Raw genomic sequence first — 19482 nt, 5'->3', positions numbered from 1 at the left:
TGTCACTAGCTATAGGGCGTGGCTTGGGAAGGATGTGTACTCCACTTCCGTCTCATCTGCTGACGACTTTGGTGCGCACCGGAAGTGCCTGTACAGCCGATGTGGTGCTGCTTGACTGCGGTTTTGATCGCTGTCTCTTGTTCCCTCGGCTGGGTATTTGCGTCGCACCATGGCGGTGAGGAGGGAGGATAGGGTGGTGCTTGCATTGGCAAAGAGCCCCCGGGGCCGGGAGACTGAAAGCAGAGGAAGGACATCAAGGGATGCGGGGTCGGCAGGAGGGGGCCGCCATCCTGTGGCGGGACCGTACTAGAGCAAGCCGGAGGGGGGTGTTCGTACCAGACAGGTGCCGAAGCGGGGCGCCGTCCTGAGGCTTGACAGTACCGGAGCAGGCTAGACATCTGACGGGCCTGAGCGGAGTGGGCGTCAGCCCAGACCTGAACTATCCAGCAGAGACCGTAGAGGGGCCCCCTTCAGCTCACTCAGGAATCCGTCTGGAGGCGGCGTCGGCCCAAAGCTGCACTTTACCAGGGGAGCCAGAGGAGTTATCAGAATGGGGTTGGATAGTTCCAGGACGAGCAGGAGGTGATCGCAGCTTGGGGTGCTTCTCAGTCCCTAGGCAGGGTGGACTGGAGGTGAGATGGACATCCCAGGGATTGTGCTAGGTCTGAGCACCACGGGGACCTGGCTGAGGTGTGGATGGAACTCTGTAACTAACTAGACTGGTGGGGGGAATGGGGAAGGCCCCTGCCAAGGAGGGCTCAGACAGCATCTCACAACCTTTCTGCAGCCCAAAGGCAAAGTGGGCACGAGAGGGAAGAAACAGATATTTGAAGAAAATAGAGAGACCCTGAAGTTCTACCTGCGGATCATACTGGGGGCCAATGTAAGTGCATGTCCCCTTGCGTCCATGCCACCCATAGTCCCACAGTCCTTAGCCCTGTTTAGTTGGGAGTGGCAGTATGTGACAGCCAGTGCTCCAAGAGAAAACTCCAGTCAAAAAGAAATGAGAGTATGAGTCCCAGCTGGATTTGAGAGCCCTTATTACCCCTAATACACAGGGGCTTCTTTCCTGGGCTGGCTTGAGTGTCAGAGGGGAGTTGGTACTCGGAGCAGGCCCCTTGTCCCCCCAACCCTGTAGGAACAACCTGGATCCTCCCACAGCCTGGCTCAGTTCTTGGAGAGAGAGAGAGAGAGTGAGAGAGAGAGTGAGCGAGAGAGTGAGAGAGAGAGAGAGAATGAGAGAGAGTGTGTGTGTGTGTATGTGGTGTGTGTGTGTTGGGGAGGACAGTAGTTTGGGAGTGGCTTTTGATCCCAGCCTGATTTTTCTGTGTTTGCTTATAGGCCATTTACTGCCTTGTGACCTTGGTCTTCTTCTACTCATCTGCTTCATTTTGGGCCTGGGTGAGTGTCGCCCATCCTGGGAAGTGGATGGGTGTATAGCGTTAGTGGCTGGCCTTTGACACCCCCATCCTTGCCCTGCAGATGGCTCTGGGCTTTAGTCTGGCAGTATATGGGGCCAGCTACCACTCCATGAGCTCGATGGCGCGGGCAGCCTTCTCTGAGGATGGGGCCCTAATGGATGGTGGCATGGACCTCAACATGGAGCAGGGCATGGCAGAGTGAGTGTCCCCCGCCGCCAGCCCAGGTGAGCGGCCCCAGGGCTGGGGCGCTGGGGCCCAGATAGCCCAAGACCCACAGCTGCCTGCAGCTCAAAGAGGGTGGAAGGGAGCCAAATGGGGCCCATCTGTTATCTCTGGCCCTTGCAGCCTCCCTTCTATCCACAGACACCTTAAGGATGTGATCCTACTGACAGCCATCGTGCAAGTGCTCAGCTGCTTCTCCCTCTACATCTGGTCCTTCTGGCTTCTGGTGCGTGGGCTGTGACGGGGAGGGCCCAAGAAGAGGATAGGGCATCCAACCCTCCTCATCTTCCATTCCATGAGCCTGGCTTCAAGTCATCTTCTCTCTTCTAGGCTCCAGGCCGAGCCCTTTATCTCCTGTGGGTGAATGTGCTAGGCCCTTGGTTCACGGCAGACAGTGGCACCCCAGCACCAGAGCACAATGAGAAACGGCAGCGCCGACAGGAGCGGCGGCAGATGAAGCGGTTATAGCCATTGGCATTGTGGCCACAGGCTGCTGGACCTTGGGCAGCTCTATTAGGCTGCCTGGCCCCCAATGCCAGGAGCAGTGAGGGCCTTGTCCAGGCGCCAGAGTGTTCTGGGGTATAGGATTGTTGAATAAATGGCTTAGAGGTGGCTAATGGCTGTGTGGGTGATAATGAGGGGCAGGGCAGGAGGAGCCAGGCTTTTGTTATTTCCCTCCTGTTATAGACCCAGCCTAATGGGAACCTTCAAAGAAGAAAAAGGCTCTTAGATTGGCTAAGAAAAACTTTATTTTGTGCCATAAGTTCAGGGAGCTCACTCATACACAGGCACACACGACTAATACTGCTCAAGGCACTGGCCCCTGGGCACAGAGTGGCACTAGAGTTTGGGAAGAGGCCCAGAATTCTGTTCTGGGCCTCTCCCCGCTCTATAGTCTCTTGCACTGCAGGCCTGGGCCCAGAAAGGTTTCCTGGAGGCAGCACCTTCAAACCTCCAGGCCAGGACCCTTGCTCAGTCCCAGTGCCTGCACCAGGTCTTCTCCGAGCCCACTCTTCAACGTCCGTCTCACTGCAGGGACAGGGCAAGGTTGGAAAGTGTTGGTGGGGTTAAGGTGGGCAGCAGGCTTGTGGGGGGGTACTCACAAGACTTGCGGTTGCCACGGGAACGCTTGCGTTCCCGAGCCGCTAAGGCACGAGGACTGCTCTTGGTCACTGACTGCACCAGCAGGTCCATGATCTCATCTGAAGTGTCAGTGGGTGAACCGGAGCCTAGGGGTTCTTCTGGGGGTGCTGTGGAGGGCCCCACTGGTGTGGGTATCACAGGAGAGCTGCTCTGGACTGTGCCTGAGGGAGGCCAGATAGAGAGGTCGGGCCAAGGTGGCCCCAGGGCCCACTCCCTCCAGTGGCCATGGATCCTACCTCTGCTGCGGCGACCGTGGGTGGCGTCCTTGGGGCTGCTGGTTAACAGACTCTTCATGCTGGCATGACTGTCGGCATCACCCCGGCCTGGCCCGCTACCCACAGCCACTGGGACAGCTGTGTTGCTGGGGGTCTCCCCAGCCACACCTGAGAACTTCTCTGTCTGGAGAGAGGAGAAGGATGAGCTGGAAGTAGGGAAGGGAAACCATGAGGGTGGTAGCTGGGACGTAGAAGGGGCACCCACCTCAGTGATCATGCGTCCCCGTGTCTTGTTGCGCTCACGGTATGTAGCCCGCTTCTGCTGCTGCTGTAGCACCCGTTCCCGGCAAGTCCGATACTCGAGTGCAAACTCCCGCAGCGTGTGGCAGAACTGCATGATGCGCACTTCACGGGCCCCTTGTGCTGTGTAGCCCAGGTAGAGCAGGAACGCATGGAACCTAGGCAGGTCGGGACAGGGAGGGATGATGAATCCTGCTTGGTGTCTGAGGGATAGTGGTGGCAGTCCTGCCCTTCCCTGGCCCACGCCCCTACCTATTGCAGACCCGGCGGTGTACTACCCTCAGCACGGCAACACGGCAGGCACACTGGGCCAGGAAGTGGGTGAGGCGGGCACGCAGTGCTGGGGCCAGCTCATGCTTGGCCAGGGCCCGCAGACTCTCCTTAGCCGCCCAGCTCCGGCATTCCAGCTGCCCCAGGTTCTCAGCCAGCTGCTCAAAGTCCACCTGGAAAAGCCAGGGGTGGTGGTTACATGTTGTCCCCTCCCCCCCATAGACACAGACACTGCCTGAGGCAGCCTCTGTCCCAGGCTAGCCAGCCTGAGCCCTGAGGACGCAAACAGCTGAGACCTGGCCCCTGCCCTCCAAAAGCTCAGGGTATAATGCAAGAGACAGACAAGTCCATTTGATTCAATGAGGGAACAGAGAAGGCTTCTTGGAGGAAGTGGCAGCTAAACTGAGACCCAAAGACTAAATAGGCATGGCTAGGCCAGCAGAGGAGAGAGTGTTTCTGGCAGAGGACATAGCCCACACAAACACCAGTAGCCTGAGGATGCCCTGGCACAGCAGCCCAAATAGGAGGGGGAGCAGCTGGCCCCAGGAAGGAGCTCTCTCTTGTGCCTCGGCCAGTCGGAGCTCAGCCTCTGGCTGGTGCTAACCTTGGCACAGCGGGTCACGGCAGGGATTTCTGAGTAGAGGTCGGAGGAATCAGGCCGAGTCTGGAGCACCAGGGAGCAGAGATGGTGCAGCAGTGACTGCCGGCGCACTGTGTCCTTCACCTCTGACACCTTCTCCAGGTAGCTCAGCTCAAAACCGCTGCTCTGAAAGGACCCCATCTGAGTCTGGGCCTGGCCAGCCCCAGAGCCCTGACTCCCAGCCCCCATATGTTCTCACTCACCTGGGAGCCATTGAGGAAGTTGCCCACAGCCAGCAGGGTGGCCAGGATGCAGCGGAAGGTGGCATTCTGCACCAGCTGTTCCATGCCCACTTTCAGGTCAAACAGTGGCTCTGCAATTTCCTGGTGTGGGGGACCAGGAACTCTCAGACTACATGGTCACCATGCTCGCCTGTCCCCCTCCCTGTCCCACCCCATGACCCAGGTACCCGCTCCATGCTGTCATAGTCCAGCTTGAAGGCCCAGAGTTGTAGGCGGGCAGCCAGAGCCCCAATGGAGGCAAGGGTCAGCAGGAAGTTCTCGGCTGGGCCCAGGGGTATGTCAGGGTTGGCCAGCTGGGCCTCCTCGATCTTCTGCCGCTCGTCCTCCGTGGGCATCATGGTCAGTAGCTTCTGAGGATGTAGCCGCCGCCCCATTTAGACCCCTCAGTGCTGGCCTGAGGCCTGAGACTTTGGTCTTGGCCCCTCCCTAGGACATCTTGGGGAGCCCCAGGGTCTAGGGACTGCCCTGCAGAAATGCCAAGCCCATGCCCACCACTGGAGGGGCAGGAAACGCCCACTAACCAAAGGAGAGGGCCAGACCTCCCACTTCCTCCCTACACACAGCCTGGTATTCCCACCTCAATGCCATCCTTGCTGACAGCAAACTCGTCAAAGTTGAGCAGGGCAGCCTTGATGACATGCACAGGCGGCAGTGTCGTCAGGCCGATGTTGATGGCATTGCTGCGCTTGGGGTCCAGCACTGTGGTCACTGTCCGGCGGCCCTCACCTGCTTTCTATAAGGTTGAGACAAGAGTGTTATAGTATTGGGGAAGGGCCTAGCTGGGGCAGTAATCTAAGAGGGCACTCCAAGTCCTTCCTTAAACGGCGGGATCACCCCAGAACTGGGGTTCTGGGATGTGTAAGGCATTGAGAAGAGCTTAGATTCTAGTTGAGGCTCTGCTGATCCCTTGCTGAGAGACTTTGAACAAGTTCTTACGCCTTTCTTTGCCTCAGTTTCCGCATCTGGGAACTAAGTGGCCAGCTCCAGCAACTCAGACACATGAGCTCTAACTCCCTCCCCACTCCACTGTAGTTATTTTGCAGATGAAAGTGGGTTTACCTTGGAGGGCAGCACGTCCTTGGCACGGGACTCGAACAGGTGTTCCAGCCTAGCTGTGTCCACTGACACAGGCTCCAGGGAGGCCCACAGAGTGGGGCAGGGCCCAAAGCGGCTCCCAGAGCCTCCAGGGCCCCCAGCCAGCTTCAGCTCCCGCCAGAAGAGTTTTACTGTCTTCCTCTTGGTGGGGAGAACTGGGCCATCAGGCACTGAGGGGGGAAGAGGGGCAGCTGGGGGTGGGGGTGGTGGGAAGGGGCCTTTGGTTAGTGTGGGAAGTGGGGGTGGGGGAGGTGGGGGTGCTCCCAAGAGCAGCGGTGGTAGGGGTGGCGGAGATGGGACCCCTTCTCCAGCCTCCACGGACTCCATGTTCAGCATGTCCTGGTCTTCATCCTCCCCCAGATCTGAGAAGTCCAGGTCCCCAATGCAGAGCTTGGGTGCACGGGCAGGAAGCTCCCGGAAGGGTGCAGCCTCGGGGCTTGGTGGGGCCAGTGGCTCCTTGGGCTCTGGCTCAAGGCTCTGCTGGGCCCGAAGAAGGATTCGGGGGGCAGGGCTCTGGGGGGTTCTGGGTATAGGGACTGCCTCTGGGGAGCGCCATAGTTCCCGGGTGTCTAGAGAGAGGGAAGCAGCTGTCAGCACCATGCTCCCTGTGGAGCAGCAGGGCAACGGAGGTCGGTTCTGCCTGCCCACCCACCCACTCACCTGAGTGTCCATCGGCCTCGTCTGGCATGGCCCCAGCCAGTGTTTCTGCCCGGCCCTGGGCCAGTGCAGCCTGCTTCTCTGTTTCTGCAGCTGCCACATTCTCCAGGAACCGGGCTCTGGAGGGAAGCACTTGTCAGTGGGTGTCTAACAGCCTCAGCTCAGGGTGTGCACATGCCTTGCTGGGCTCTTGGGCACTGCCCCCAAATGCAGGCACACACAGACACACAGGGAACAGTTCATGCGCTGAGCAGACCCAGGACCTGTCCCCCAATGCCAGCCCCTGTTCAGTCCTCCACATCTGGTGAGGGTCACCATCAACCCAGCATTCCCAGGTCAGTATACAGGGAGAAGTTCTACTTAATATCCAACTTGTAGCCTTGCTGCTGTTCATGTTCATTGTCCTGATTATAGACAAGCACCCTTAGGGCAGGGGAAGGGGATAGCTGTCCCATTGGGCACACAAGGCTGTTCCTCCTTCAGCACGTCTGGAAGCTTCTAAGAGCTATGGCTCATGCCCAGAAATGTGCCTAGTAGACAGGCACTCAGTTTATTTTGAACTAATGAATATGACTTGGTGTCTTCTTCTGGCCCCTGCAGCCTCTATCAGCCCTTACCCAGGTCCCTGCCTGTCTCTCAGCTCCAGGTTACTCCTCTGCCCCTATACCACACAGTACCCTAGATCCCCTCCCTGTCCTACTCCTGAGCTGAGGGCATGAGAGAAGGGGCCCAGCCTTGGAGTCCATATCCCCATTGCTGGTCTAAGCTGTTGAGGAAAGATTATCACTATTGAAACACAGGGACCACTATGACCCCAATGAACTGCTTCCCAGTGCTTAGTCCTTGGATAACCAAAGAAGCATAATCCTGGAAGAGAAGGAGCCTGAGAGTCCCCCATTCTGGCTGCATTGGGCACGTGGAACCCCCGCGGGGGAAGCAATGCTGAAGCCCTGAGCACACGGCAGGCCTAGCAGGCTGGCCTCTGTACTTACTCCAGCCTGGCCTGCCCAGTAGGGGACTGGGGGACAGGTGGGTTCTCAGGGGCCCTGGGGGGAAGGGGGCAAGAGGAAAAGATGGTGACTGTGGTACCTGCTCCACCCCAAAGCCCACTTGCTTGCACCCACACAGAGCTGGGCAGTGATATCAGAGGGACCTTCCCAGCCACAGTGGGAAGAGGAGGGGGTGGGGAAACATGACATGAGGAACCTAGAAGTGGAGGGGAGAGACTGACAGGAAGCAGGACAGGTGCAGTAACAGACAAAGATAGAGCAGAACAAGAGAGGGTCAGAGAGACAGTGGCAGAAACACAGAAGTGGGGGACAGATGACAGGCAAAGAGAGGCAGAATGTCAAAAAGAGGAGATGAAGAAGCCGCAGAAGAAGGAGGTCCAGTCAGAGCCGAACCCCACCCCAGCAGTCACTTACCAAACAGGAGCAGTTTGGTGAAGTCTGGAAAGAAAGAGAAAGCACACGTTTGCGCAGAGGAGGCTGAGGGCGCCTGGGAGGGGCGCAGAGCAGGGCGCAGAGCGGAGGGAGAGTTGGAGAGAGGACTCCTGGGGCAGCCTCCACCGCCCTACTTACTTGTAGATGCTTCGCTCGCAGGAGCTGTCAGCCAAGGGCGCCACGGAGATGCTAGGGAAGAGGCTCACAGAGGAATGGAGGCCAGAGGCAGGGCCCATGGGGCTGGAGGTGGGTGCTGTCAGCTGGGCAGTGCCCGTGGGGCAGGAGGCAGGGCTTACAGGTGGGGCGGGGCCTGTGGGGCTGGAGGCGGGGCTGGTCAGAAGGACACCTCCACGCCTGCCCACCCAACTCCTTCCATTCAGCGCTGTCGTGTTCTTACCCAGGCTCTGAGGCCCGCACTGCGGGGCCACCCCCGCCTTCCAGAGATCGGCGACTCCTCTTGCCCTCCTCAGACGACGGCTTTCGGCGCTCCCGCCGTCCACCCGCGGCAGCTTCCTCGAGGTCTCCATCCTCCAACTTCAGGGCGCTCTAGGGGCAGTGGGGCAGAATGTGAGCCCCAGGTAGGTGGGGTGGGGCATGCTTGGGAACCGTGTCCCTTTACTCCAGCCCTCAGTCTGGCCCTGGCCGCCTGACCCACCTCGTAGAGCACAAGCTGCGTACGCAGGTCGACGTCAGTGCCTGGGGTGCACAAGTGGCGCTGGACCAGTGCCTCCATACCCTGCTGCTCCAGTGCATCTGTCACGTCGTAGAATGAGTCCTGGTCCGGGAGCGCTGCCAGCGTCTGGAGGGTGGGGGTGGGAGGCCAAGGCTGAGGCCGGTGGGGACCAGAGGTCAGGAGCCCAGGGACCCAGGGTTCCTGCCGGGTCCCATACCTTGTTGATGAGGGTGATAGCGTACACCAACAGCTCAGGGTCAGCGCCATTCTTCTCCTCCAGGATGGACACCAGGTTGGTCCACGGAAGAGCGCCTGCCGCATAGACAGAGAGGCAGTCACGGACCAGTAGGAGAGAGGGCTCTGAGTGGTGGGGGAGGGAGGGACAGTGTCTGACCGGTGGTGCTGGCCACAGAGTTGACTGCACGGATGAAGAGCGGTGCGTTGTTTTCAGCGTATTCCACAAACACCAGCAGAAGCTTCAGGGCCATCTTCACCACCAAGCGGGACTAGGGGGACAGGTCACCACATATGAGTGGGGCTTGGGCCAACTCTGTGCCAGTTCCTGGTGGGCAAGGGGAAGGGTTCCTGGGGCTGGACCCAGAGAGGAGTTGAGGGAGGAAGACCCTGGCTCAGGGCCCAGGCACTGAAGTGTCTTCAGGCTTAGAGGGGCCTCAGACTCACTCCAGTCCAGAAGAGGAAACTGAGACCCAGAAAGAAGCAGTGGGAAAAGGGTGCATGGCTGGGGGGGGGCACTTACCAGGCTGGCACATAGTGTGTACAGCCACTGCACGGTCTCACTGTGGGCTACCACTCCCAGCATCCCGTCCACAAAAAGCATCAGCTGGCCCAGTGCTGGGGACACAGGGAGGGGAAGAGGTCGGTGAGGAGTCACTAGGGGGCAAGGGTCATGGGGGAGGTGGAGGCTGACCTCGGAGGATGTAGCTCTGGTAGTTGTGGTCAGCAGCAGCACCCACATGGATCAGGCAACTCAGCCCCTCTGAGTGCACGAACTCAGGTACCAAGTCCTTGTCCTCCTGGGGACACCACGGAGAAGTTTAGAGGGGCTCGGGATGGATGCCCACCCCTAGCCCACCTCTGGGCCTCACCTGGAAGATCTGCTTCAGTGAGAAGAGGGAGCGGCGGAGTTCAGGGCCACTGGAGCCATACAACTTTTCTGTAAGGGGTAGGTGGGCATGGAACCCCCAAGGGAACACAGACACACTCCTCCACTGGGACATGACCACAACCCCCCAACCAAAGGTTGTCTCATCCTAGTACTCTCAAAATCCACCCCCTGACTCTGGGCACCCCTCACCACAGTCTAGCTTGCAGCATCAACCCTGGCCCTAGAGGAGAGGTGAGGATGGGGAGGGGACACACTCTGTGTCCTATCTGCCCTGTCCAGCACAGGCCTGAAAGAAATGGAGCCAGCTTGGCTGTGTGGTGGGAATGTGGGGGACTGCTGGACATTGACGTCCTCATACTCACTCACCCAAGATGGCATTGACCCTCACAGAGAGCTGGGTCCGCAGGATCAGCGTAGGCTTCCGCCCTTTGCTGGAATCAAGCAGCCTCGTCAGCAGCTCCCAGCCCATTCCTCAGGGTCCCTTCCCTCACCCAAAAGCAGCCAAAGACCTCCACATGCCAACCCTGGCCCAGCTCCTTCCTCCCCAGCTGCTCTTTCAAGGGCTCAAGGGTTGGTTGGACAGGAGGGTTTGTGCAAGCACAGGTATCTCAGGTATGTGGGAAAGTCACCCTGGACTGCTATTCTGGGCAGCAGGTAGCACTGGCCAGGCCTTGGGATTTCCCCGGCACAGTTCCCGGGGGTGGCAAGAGGTGAGCCATGGCCCAGGTTAGAGATTGAGTTTCTTGGCTGCTGACACCTGAGCCAGACCCAGGTGGGGGCAAGGATGGGGGCAGCCTTGCCTCCCTGACCCCATCAGCTCTGACCCGATCTCTTCGTAGAAGCTTTCTAGCATCTCCCGCTGCTCTTCCAGGGACAGCTCAGAGTCCAGGTAGTATCCAGAGGGAGACACTTGCAGGGCACAGTCCTCCAGCTAGGGACAAAGGGAAGAGATGTCAGGGCTGGGGTAGGGGTGGCGGGGGTATGTGTGGATACCCCATGACCCCCTATCTCCCACTTGGGGTGTTAACAGAGAGGCACACTACAAGGCTCTGAACTGTAGCCATGCATTCATTTCTCAGGCGCCTACTATGTGCAAAGCCCTATGCATCTTTTTTGTGTGTGTGTGCATTAGGAGAAAGTTCACAGAGCAACTTAGTTTCCAATTTGATAGTTTGTACACAAACCATGACATTTGTTGGATTTCCCACAATGTGCCTGCCCTCCCCCGCTTTCCATCCTAGGTTCCCTGTTTCCTTTCGTCCTGAATTGCTACCCTTCCTGCCGTCTCATCTTTGCTTTTGGGCAAATATTGTCCTTTTAATCTCATATAATAGCTTGTTCTAAGGGACATGTTCCTCTCAGGCGGTGTTGTTTATGGGCCTGTCTGTGGTTTGACTGAAAGAAGGTCTCCGGTAATGGCTGCAGTTGCAGTTCAGAAGGGTGTCTTAGGGCCATAGTCTCAGGAGTGACTGCGGTCTCTATCATCAGACTAGTAAGTCAGGTCTTTTTTTTATGAATTTGATTTTTTGTTCTGCAGTTTTTCTCCCACTTTGTCTGGGACCTTCTGTTGTGATCCCGGTCAGAGCTGTCAGTAGCAGTAGCTGACACCATCTAGTTCTTCTGGTCACGGGGTCATGTAGGCTGTGCTTCATGTGGTCCAATAGTCCTTTGGACTAATTGCTCCCTTGGGTCTTTGGTTTTCTTAATTCTCTTTTGCTCGGGATGGTAAAAGATCTATAGCTGTATTTTAAATGGCCGCTCTCAAGCTTTTAAAACCATAGATGCTACTCACCAAAGTAGGATGCAGAACTTTATGTACTATGTTGTGCCAGTTGACATAGATGTCCCTCAAGTCTGTGGTCCTTTGCCTTCGAGCCTAGGAACTTCATCCCATGAGGTATTTGGTTATGTCTAAGAAGTTGCCCTGACTGTGACCCTTGTGTGCTCTATTGTCTACGTAGACATACAAACATCATCTACAGTTATGTATGTAGAAATATCCACCACTGAACCTATATCTGCAAATGGGTATGTTTCCTTATACCATCCCATACGTCTTGTCACATCTACCTAGCTATGTATGTATTCATAAATTAGTGTTTGTTAATACTATTGTTGCAACATTGTCTATGCTATGGAAATTACTGTTGTTGCCCTTTGTTTTTGTATTCCTCTCAGTGTCCTCCCATGCCTTGGTCATCCTTTGCTGACTTCCTCATGTTGTGTATTGCCTTTCCCTTCACCAAAATTAAAATGTGTCTTCTATCTATTTGGTAATTTTCCCTCCCTTACCCTCCAGCCCCATACATCTTATGTGCCAGACTTTCTTGCTCTTTGTATTCTCTCCTGGCTAACACCTATCCATTCTTTAGGTTTCAAATAACACTTTTTTGGAAAGTCTTCTTGGACCCTGTGTACACCCTCTGAGACCTTCCACACAGCATTATGCTATTCTAGACACTAGTCTCCTTCCCCACTAACTGTGCTCTCTAGGTTCAGGCACCATGTATGTCTTGCCCCCTGCCATATCTGCAGAGCCTAGCACAGCCCTTGGCACATGGCAAATGCTCACTAAGTGCTTGTGGAGCTAATGAACATAAAGGAGAAAGGGGAGTTGAGAGAAGATGGGAGGAAGTTCCCGCCTTCGAGGAAGCTCACAGCCCTGTGGGGGTGATAAGCTGCAGCTACAAAGCATTAAAGCCCAGGGAGAAAGTGTCAAGAGTGTTGGGAGGTGCAAACCCAGCTGGGAGAGCAGAATGAGAGTGTGTGTGAGAGAGAGGGAGGGAGAACGCGCACGCGCACGAGCATGTGCGTTTCATGAGTAAGGCAATGGTGAAGAACGAGACTCCCTAGTCTCTGGGCCTCAGGGTCTTGTCTTCCCCACAAGTGGGCTACAGTTACAATAATCCTAGCTGGACCTTAGGGGTCCCCAGGGAGCCTATAAAAACCAGATCTTAGGGTCTGACACAGTCAGTCTACAGTGGGGCCCTGAAACCTGCTTTGTAACAGAAAAGCACATGCTCCATCCATGTGCTCCTTTTCCATGTTCCTCTCCCCTTGGGCCTGGCTCCCCTCCACCACCACCACCAGTCACTTGGCCCCTTGAGAAGTGCCTGTAGAGAGGCCCGAGTGAGGTGACTCCAGAGAGTCTGAGGGCAGCACTATGCCTCTCTCTGACACCGCCCCCATAGCATAGCACCAGTACGCAAGGCTCATGAAAGTCCCCTTGACTTGAGTGGCTCCAGCTCTTGAGGTGCCATGCTCCAGAGAGGGCCCACCTCTGGAGAGGCAGGGTGTCTTCTGGCCTCCATCTTACTGGGCAAGTAAACCTCAACATTTGTCCTGCTGTTCTGTCAGCACTGCCCTGCTCTGGACCCAGCCCAAGGGCTTCCAGCTGTCCTTCATTCCCTGAGGGGAAAGAGTCCCTTCCTCTGCCTCTGTTTAGCTCCCCTGCTCATGCCTTACAGCCTGACTCCTTCCTGGCAGTTCAGCTTGCACGGGCCCTTAGGTGACCCCCCCTGCCTGGGACATGGGACAAACACTCCAGGCTGTTCTCTGTCACACTTCCTGCCTGGCTGGCTGCCTTCCTCTGGGCGCCTTGGGCGGACCTGGCTTCTCTTCCCACCCTGGGAGCAGAGTCATACTCTCTAGGGCCTACTGGGAAAAGGCTGGAAAGAGGGCAGCAAGGTCCCAGGGCTGGGGTACCTCGTCCAATGCCAGCTCAGCTGAGGGCTGCCCCACAAGCCTCCTAAGCCTGCTTCCCACTTGGTGACTCAGCAGCTGACCTACCCCACCCCCATCCAGGCACAGCTGTATCTCCCTCCACCTTGGACTGAGGATTCTGGGACCCTCGAGAGCCGTATCTCTCTCAGAGCCACAACCCACCTCAGGAACCCTCCAAAACCACACATGTACAGAGTAGTTCATTCATTCAAACATTCACAAACTAGACTTGGTTTTAGGTGCTGAGGACAGTAGGGAATAAGACTGTCTCTGCGTTCCCTTCTTTCCAGTCCAGTGATGGAAACAGGCTTGACTCAGAAGAAGCTAGCAAATACATGTAGAATCACAACTTCGATGGGTGCTAAGAAAGGAGCGGAGCAGAGTGCTGTAAAGATAAACACTGGAGGTGTGATTGTATTATACCTACTAACTGCTTACACACCTAGTATATGCTCACTGGCCCCTCAAAGGCCAAAGAACCACATCCACAGCAAGGGCAGGCCCACCTGTGGAGTCTCTTCCCCTCCTGCACACACACTCATGGATGCTTTCATACCAAGTGAGCAGAGAATGGCCCTCTCCTTCCAGGATACCCTATGCCCGCTAAGCACCCCATCTCCCCCAGCCTCCTCAGGTGAGCAAGTTTAACCCCTTCCCCTCTGCAGTGGTAGCAGTGGTTTCCCTAGCCACTTTACCTATCCAATCCTGCCAGGGCCCCGTTTCTGGGGAGGGGATCCAGGGGTACCAGTCAGTCCAATGCCTCCAGGACAGTGCCCCTCCCCACCAACTGTCTGTCCTGGGTGGAGGTGGAGGGGTGTAGGCTAGGGCTAGGCAAACAGCGGAGGGGAGACTTCCTGCCAGCAGGATGGTGCTTGTCCCTAACACCCCTGGTCCCTTCCTGGGGTCACTGTTCTGGGAGTCAAACCTCTGGGCCTTGTTTCTCATACTCTGGGGCTGGGCCAGGCCTGAGCAAGCACAGATCCTGGTCCCTGATGACAGGGTTGAAGGTCAGCACATAGTATAGGCCTACATCCAGTACCTCCTCCTGGCTCTTGTCTTCCTCACTCCTCTGAGGTGGAGAGCCCCTCCTCCATTCTTCCCTGGCTCAGCCCTTCACTTCAGCCTTCAGCCTACTTTTTTCTTGCCACTCTGGGCTCAAGTTTTTCTGGCATATGATTTTATATGCAGGGCCAAGCTTAGCGGACCATGGTGCCTACTCCCCGAAATTTTTATAACAGCCCAATCAGGTCAGAACAAACATGCAGGGAACAGCTGGGAATGGGAGGTAGAGAAAAATGTCACCTCAGACCACCAGAAGCATAGTACAAAGAGAATGGAGAAGAGGGTGCAATTAAATGCTGAAGGTCTCTTGTCTTAGGAAATAATTTGTTAACTGCCTCTTTCTTCTCTCCTATAAACACAGCGCCCTGTACTCTGAAGACCCTTTTCCTGTTATCTTGAGTCTCCAACTAGACTGTGACTTCCTAGATGAGATGACATGGATGGGCCTTGGGGAGGGAAACCCACATTTGTTCTGCCTCCTCATTGATGGGTTCTGGCTGCCTATTTCGTTGGGTTCTCCCAACAGTCCTTTTACAGGTGAGGAAACCAAGGCTCACAAGTTCAGTGAACTTACCCAGGCCATACAGCCAGGAATGGAACTAGGGCTAATTGACCCAGATCTTGGGTGGATGGGCCTTGGAAATGCTCCAGGGAGTCCTGGAGGGGAGGGCAGTGAGGACCAGGGCCTGTAGGATTGCCAAGGGCTGGAGACCGACTGCCCCAAAGCTTTCTGGACTCTGCAAATATTCTGAACCGGTCCTCCCAGTTCCAGCAAGGGAACACATGAGTAAACATACACCATACATGGTGGGGTAACAGTGACTACCTCTGCCAGGACCTAGGGACTGGGCTCTCTCACCAGGTGGTAGGCCAGCCTCCTGAGCCCAGAATGACCAGCAGATTGGACATGCTGGCCCCAGGGGAGGATGGGAGGGACCCAGGACTCGTGCACAGACTGCAGTCTCCCAACAGACTCCCACAGTGGGGGGACTAAAGAGCCCAGTTCACCACCAGAGCACCCCACCTTCCCCTTATGAGCCCTCTGGGACCCCTCTAGTTGGCTGAGACTGCTACCGCAGAAGTCAGGTTCATACTTTAGTTCCCTCACCATGACTGCTTCTCAGGGGTAAAGTGAGGCTGGAGTGGAGAGGGGCAGGGACAGGAAACATTCTGGGGCAGTGACACCTCTAACCTGCTGGACCTCTAGCCACAGCTAGGGAACCAAAGTTGCTGGTAATGGCCAGATCTCTAGGGCTCTAGGTCCCTGGGTGGCACAAATGTTTGCTCTTGGTTACTAACAGAAAGATTGGCAGTTTGAACCCACCCAGTGGCACCCTGAAAGAAAGGCCTGGCAATCTGCTTCTGTAAAGATTACAGCCAAGAAAACCCTATGGAGCACAGTTCTACTCTGTAACACATGGGGTCATCATGAGTCAGAACTGACTCAACAGCAATCGGTTTGAGTCTTTTTTTCTAGGGCTATCCTTGCTTGCCAGAAAGTGTGCTGCTGTGGTCTTTGCCCAGAGCCAAGGGAGAAGTCAGTGCTATCCCAGATATGGCAGGGCCCTTGAGACACAGGGAGAGGCTCCTGAGGCACCTCCTGGAAGGGCAAAAGTTAGTAGCACCATGGAGGGCGGGACAGTGCTATTCTGGATAAAGAGGTGAGATACAGAGCTACAGGGTCAGATTCCCCTCCTGAGGCAGGCGTAGGTCCTGGGAGAGCCTCCTTCAGGAGGGAAGAAAGACACTCCTGAGTTCCCCTGGGGACAGCAGGCCTAGCCCAAGGAACCCCTCCCACCTCCACCCCCCAAGGCCAGGAGATGAGTCAGAGGCTGTGGCCAGGAGCTTCCTCCTAGACAGGGAGGAAATGAGCAAGGCCTTCTTAGACCTAAAAGCTCTGAATCGTTTGAAAAGGAAGCCCCCAGGGGGACTCTAGATAGGAGGCCCAGCCCAAAGGGGTGTGGAGGGGTGGAGTCTCAGGGAAGGAGTAGGCTGGGCCTCTGCACATTCCCAGGGAGGAGGCAGAGACAATGGGGGTCAGTCCCCAAGTGGGAGACAGACATCACTTGGCTGTGTCCTGTTCCCCTATGGGACAACTGTATGCACGATGAAGCAGTGAGTAGAGAGCCCCTCCCTCAGCCTGGGATGGAAATGCCTGGGTTTGGGGGCCTCATCTCCTCTCTAGAGGGCTATTAAGGCAGGCCTGGGTCATATCTGTGCCCCTGAGGCTCTCCTAGGGCACCCACTTAGGGGATTATGGGAGGAACAGCTGTTGACATTTCCTGCAAGGAGGGGCCCTACTCCCCTCCCCCAGTTCTCTGATGTCCTTGCCCCTACTCTATTCTCAGCCCCTTTTCCTCCAGCTTTCTATTCTGGGGCTGTGGTCACAGTTTATATTTGGGATGAGCACACAGAAGCACATCTGACCATTCCTGGCAGGGCTGCCAGTACCAGTGAGCCTCAGCTCCAGGCACTGTGGTAACCCAGCGTGCCTGCTCCCACTCCTATATCCTGTCCGCAGGGGAGGGGAGGAAGGGAGTCCTCAGGTGCTCCAGGTGGGAGGCTGACTGGGTCCTGTCTGCTGCTCCTGAAAGTGGGGAAGAGGACTTAACACTCCATCCAAGCTCAGAAATGTCCTCAGCTAGAGAGCAGAGAACAAAGGGCAGAGCACCTGGTGTGGTGTGATGGGTCCTTAAATGAGGGAGGGGGGATAAGAAGCCGTTCTAGGCCTCTTTTCTACAGCTAACCTCCTGAACCTGTCCCTAGTTGGGAAGAGGTGTGTCAGGGCCAGGTCCTGTCCTGGGGTGGGGGTCAGGAGGAAAACTCGCTTCTCTCCAGTGCTCCAGCCTTATTTCAGCACCAGGAATTCCAGGAGGGGGCGGGGGGAAACCTCGGCTCAGCGCCCCTCTCTCCCCTGCGGCCAGGACAAGGGGGCAGCATCAAAACTCTGAAGGTGGGCAGGCCCGTGGCCTTGAAGCCGGGGCTCTGCCGGGACACGTGCCCCTCCCGCCCGCGCTCGGAGGCGGGGCTGGCCGCAGAGCGAGGAATGCAGGCTGGGGGCCCCACGCCCGGGGCACATTCCAGGGGAGACCCCGGGCCCAAGGGGCAAGTTTGCGCAACTCGAAGGGCACCTCCGCCGACTGTCTCTCCTCTCCCGCCACTCGGGACCGACGGGCTGACGGGAAACCCCGGGGGTTGGTAGCGCGCCTCCCGGCGTCCGGGCCCGGAAACGGAGCGCGCCGGAAAGGGCTGCCTGCGGGGGGCTAAGGGCTCGGAGCTGGAGTGGGGGAGGCAGGCAGGCCATCTGGAAACTGGCCTCTCCCGGCACTGCGCGCGATCCGCTCCTGGCTCGAGCCAAACGAGGGCAGACCGCGATTTAAAATTAGCCCGGCCCGCCCCCTCCTTTCCAGATGCCGACCGGCGGCCCGCGGGTGTACAGAGTGAGAGGGCGGTGACTCAGAGGGCTTTTCTACCCGTGCAGACTCCTGCGCTCTGCCTATCCCGGGCTGGGTCGCTTCCCAGAGACTACACTCACCCCATGAGGTCTCTTCTCGGCCGGGACTCCCACGCCGGACCCCGGCCCTCAAGGGGCCAGGCTTTCTACCCAACAGGACCCCCTCAGCCTCCAAAAATCGCTCGAAGCCTTGCTCTCCTCTAGTGGACCGCCCCGGATCCGCCCCTTGTCGTGGTCCCGCCCCACCTCACCTGAAGCAGGTGGAAGCTGGTCCCTCCCCAGATCCACCTCCTGGGTCCGCTACTGCCCGGACAGCTACCGTCATCCTTCCTAGAGCAGCTACCTTGGCAGACAGGTAGCGAGTGCACCTCGAGCACCTCTCCAGGCTGGGCCTCGCTTAGAGAGGCACCTGGGGTGGAGCAGACCACAAACTCTCATCTCCCGTCTGCATTTTCCTCTCAACTTGAGAGGTGTCCCCCGTAAGCGAGGCAGCATGTACCCTGGTCCCCAAGCACGAGATTTTCCCCGAGGGGCACACCCACTCTGGCCTCTCCCGGAGAGGCACCTCCCACAAGCTTTCATGGCGCGGACCCTGAACTCCCAATCGCCCCCAACCTTTCGCCGGCCTCCTTCACCTTGAGTGGCGCCCCCAGCAGGCGGTGCAGCGCGGGTATCTGCGCGCCCACGGGCAGCGCCCCGTCCAGGCTCCAGGTGGGGGCCCGGCGCGGCTCCGGGAAGTTAGCACATGCGAAGGGGTCGTTGTCTTCCAGGTACTGTACCCTCACTGTCACCATCGATACCGCCTCTCCGTCACCGCGGTCTTCCCCGCCCGCCATGGTTCCGCCACTGCCTCGCGCGGAACACCTTCGGGTCCTGGCCCCGCCGCAGCGGCCACCCGACTAGTTCTGTGTCCCGAGCCCGGCCAGCCGCAGCAGAAGACTGGCGGAGCCTGACTGAGGCGGGGCCGAGGAAGAGGGTGGAGCCAAGAAGGAGGCCCGAAACGTGAGGGTGGGCAACTACTGCCGGAGGCGGGACTTGCCGTCAGCCAATCAAAAGGCCGGGTCGTGATTCCGTTAGTTCACTGGCTGGGAGGGCTGGAAACCCGCGCTTGCGCCCCGCCTTCGAGAGTGTGCGGGAGGGGACCCGGTGTCTTCCTTTGGGCTAGAGGTTGGTGACGCTGCTCTGCTTTACTGGGATGTTAGGCCAGGTGGGGCGAATGTTTCGTCAGATAGTGGGCGGCCAGGTCTCCCTTCAGTTTGAGGGATGAAGTGGATGGGTTTCCCTCATTTGGGGAAAGTAGTGAGGTGGGTCCCTTTCATTTTGGAGCGAGAAGTGAGATGGATTCCACTCAGTTTGAAGGAAGAGGTGGGATCAGTTCCCTTTAGTTGGGGTAGAAGAGGTCCTCAATTCTGGGAAAATGGTGGGATGACTCTCAGTTCGAAGGGGAAAGTAGAACACGTTCCCCTCAGTTTTGAGAAAGAAGTGGGATGGGTGTCCCTCAACTTGCATGAAAAATGGAGATGGTCCTCCTCAGTTTGGGGCGAGATGAGAAAACCCCTCAGATTTTGGGGGAAAAGCTGGGTGGATCCTCTTAGTTTGAAAGGAATCGATCGGCTGGGTTTTCCACAATGTAGGCAAAAAAGTGAGATACGTTCCCCTCAGTTTCATGGAAAACGCGAGAAGAGAAAACCCGGTTTGAGAGATGAGAGATGAGCGTCTTTCTCAGCCTGGAGTGAGCTGGGCCCACTTTGGGCCTTGGGGTTTCTGGGCACGGCGTTATCCATCACGGCTTTTTGG

General features: G+C 57.2%; 2 protein-coding genes across 3 annotated transcripts; one reads left to right on the top strand and one right to left on the bottom strand.

Annotated features, from left to right (window-relative positions):
• Positions 1-42: 42 nt before the first annotated feature.
• Positions 43-2251, top strand: TMEM208 (transmembrane protein 208). Its single transcript, XM_004371498.2, has 6 exons — positions 43-175; positions 788-883; positions 1342-1401; positions 1483-1619; positions 1785-1869; positions 1974-2251. Exons 1-6 carry the CDS (start codon positions 170-172, stop codon positions 2109-2111), a joined length of 522 nt encoding a protein of 173 aa, XP_004371555.1. The 5' UTR covers positions 43-169; the 3' UTR covers positions 2112-2251.
• Positions 2247-18614, bottom strand: FHOD1 (formin homology 2 domain containing 1). 2 transcript variants are annotated; one of them, XM_012554180.2, is made up of 24 exons: positions 18321-18614; positions 10271-10377; positions 9813-9877; positions 9427-9494; positions 9249-9354; positions 9078-9172; positions 8715-8826; positions 8538-8632; positions 8303-8446; positions 8045-8193; positions 7786-7965; positions 7630-7653; positions 7198-7251; positions 6209-6324; positions 5513-6117; positions 5031-5186; positions 4621-4803; positions 4415-4534; positions 4176-4337; positions 3554-3744; positions 3267-3459; positions 3023-3185; positions 2747-2947; positions 2247-2672 (listed from the first exon to the last, which is right to left on the bottom strand). In XM_012554180.2, the coding sequence occupies exons 1-24, from the start codon at positions 18519-18521 to the stop codon at positions 2590-2592; spliced, it is 3573 nt and encodes a 1190-aa protein (XP_012409634.1). In that variant the 5' UTR covers positions 18522-18614; the 3' UTR covers positions 2247-2589. The 2 variants fall into 2 exon arrangements, with proteins under 2 accessions (XP_012409634.1, XP_004371554.1); XM_004371497.2 differs by lacking the exons at positions 7198-7251; positions 7630-7653.
• Positions 18615-19482: the final 868 nt, after the last annotated feature.

The sequence above is a fragment of the Trichechus manatus genome, unplaced genomic scaffold (assembly GCF_000243295.1).
Source record: "Trichechus manatus latirostris isolate Lorelei unplaced genomic scaffold, TriManLat1.0 scaffold00014, whole genome shotgun sequence".
NCBI lineage: Eukaryota > Metazoa > Chordata > Mammalia > Sirenia > Trichechidae > Trichechus > Trichechus manatus.
This window is presented reverse-complemented; position numbering and strand designations above follow the sequence as displayed.

What these genes read in the sequence shown, in the direction of transcription:
- TMEM208 (XM_004371498.2), top strand. An exon ending in CTGCTTCATTTTGGGCCTGG is followed by an intron (nt 1,402 to 1,482) that starts GTGAGTGTCGCC and finishes CTTGCCCTGCAG; the next exon opens with ATGGCTCTGGGCTTTAGTCT. An exon ending in TCTGGTCCTTCTGGCTTCTG is followed by an intron (nt 1,870 to 1,973) that starts GTGCGTGGGCTG and finishes TCTCTCTTCTAG; the next exon opens with GCTCCAGGCCGAGCCCTTTA.
- FHOD1 (XM_012554180.2), bottom strand. Translation starts at nt 18,521, where the DNA reads ATGGCGGGCGGGGAAGACCGCGGTGACGGAGAGGCGGTATCGATGGTG. An exon ending in CCGTGACCCGCTGTGCCAAG is followed by an intron (nt 3,745 to 4,175) that starts GTTAGCACCAGC and finishes TGGCTTTTCCAG; the next exon opens with GTGGACTTTGAGCAGCTGGC. An exon ending in GGGGACGCATGATCACTGAG is followed by an intron (nt 3,186 to 3,266) that starts GTGGGTGCCCCT and finishes TCCTCTCTCCAG; the next exon opens with ACAGAGAAGTTCTCAGGTGT.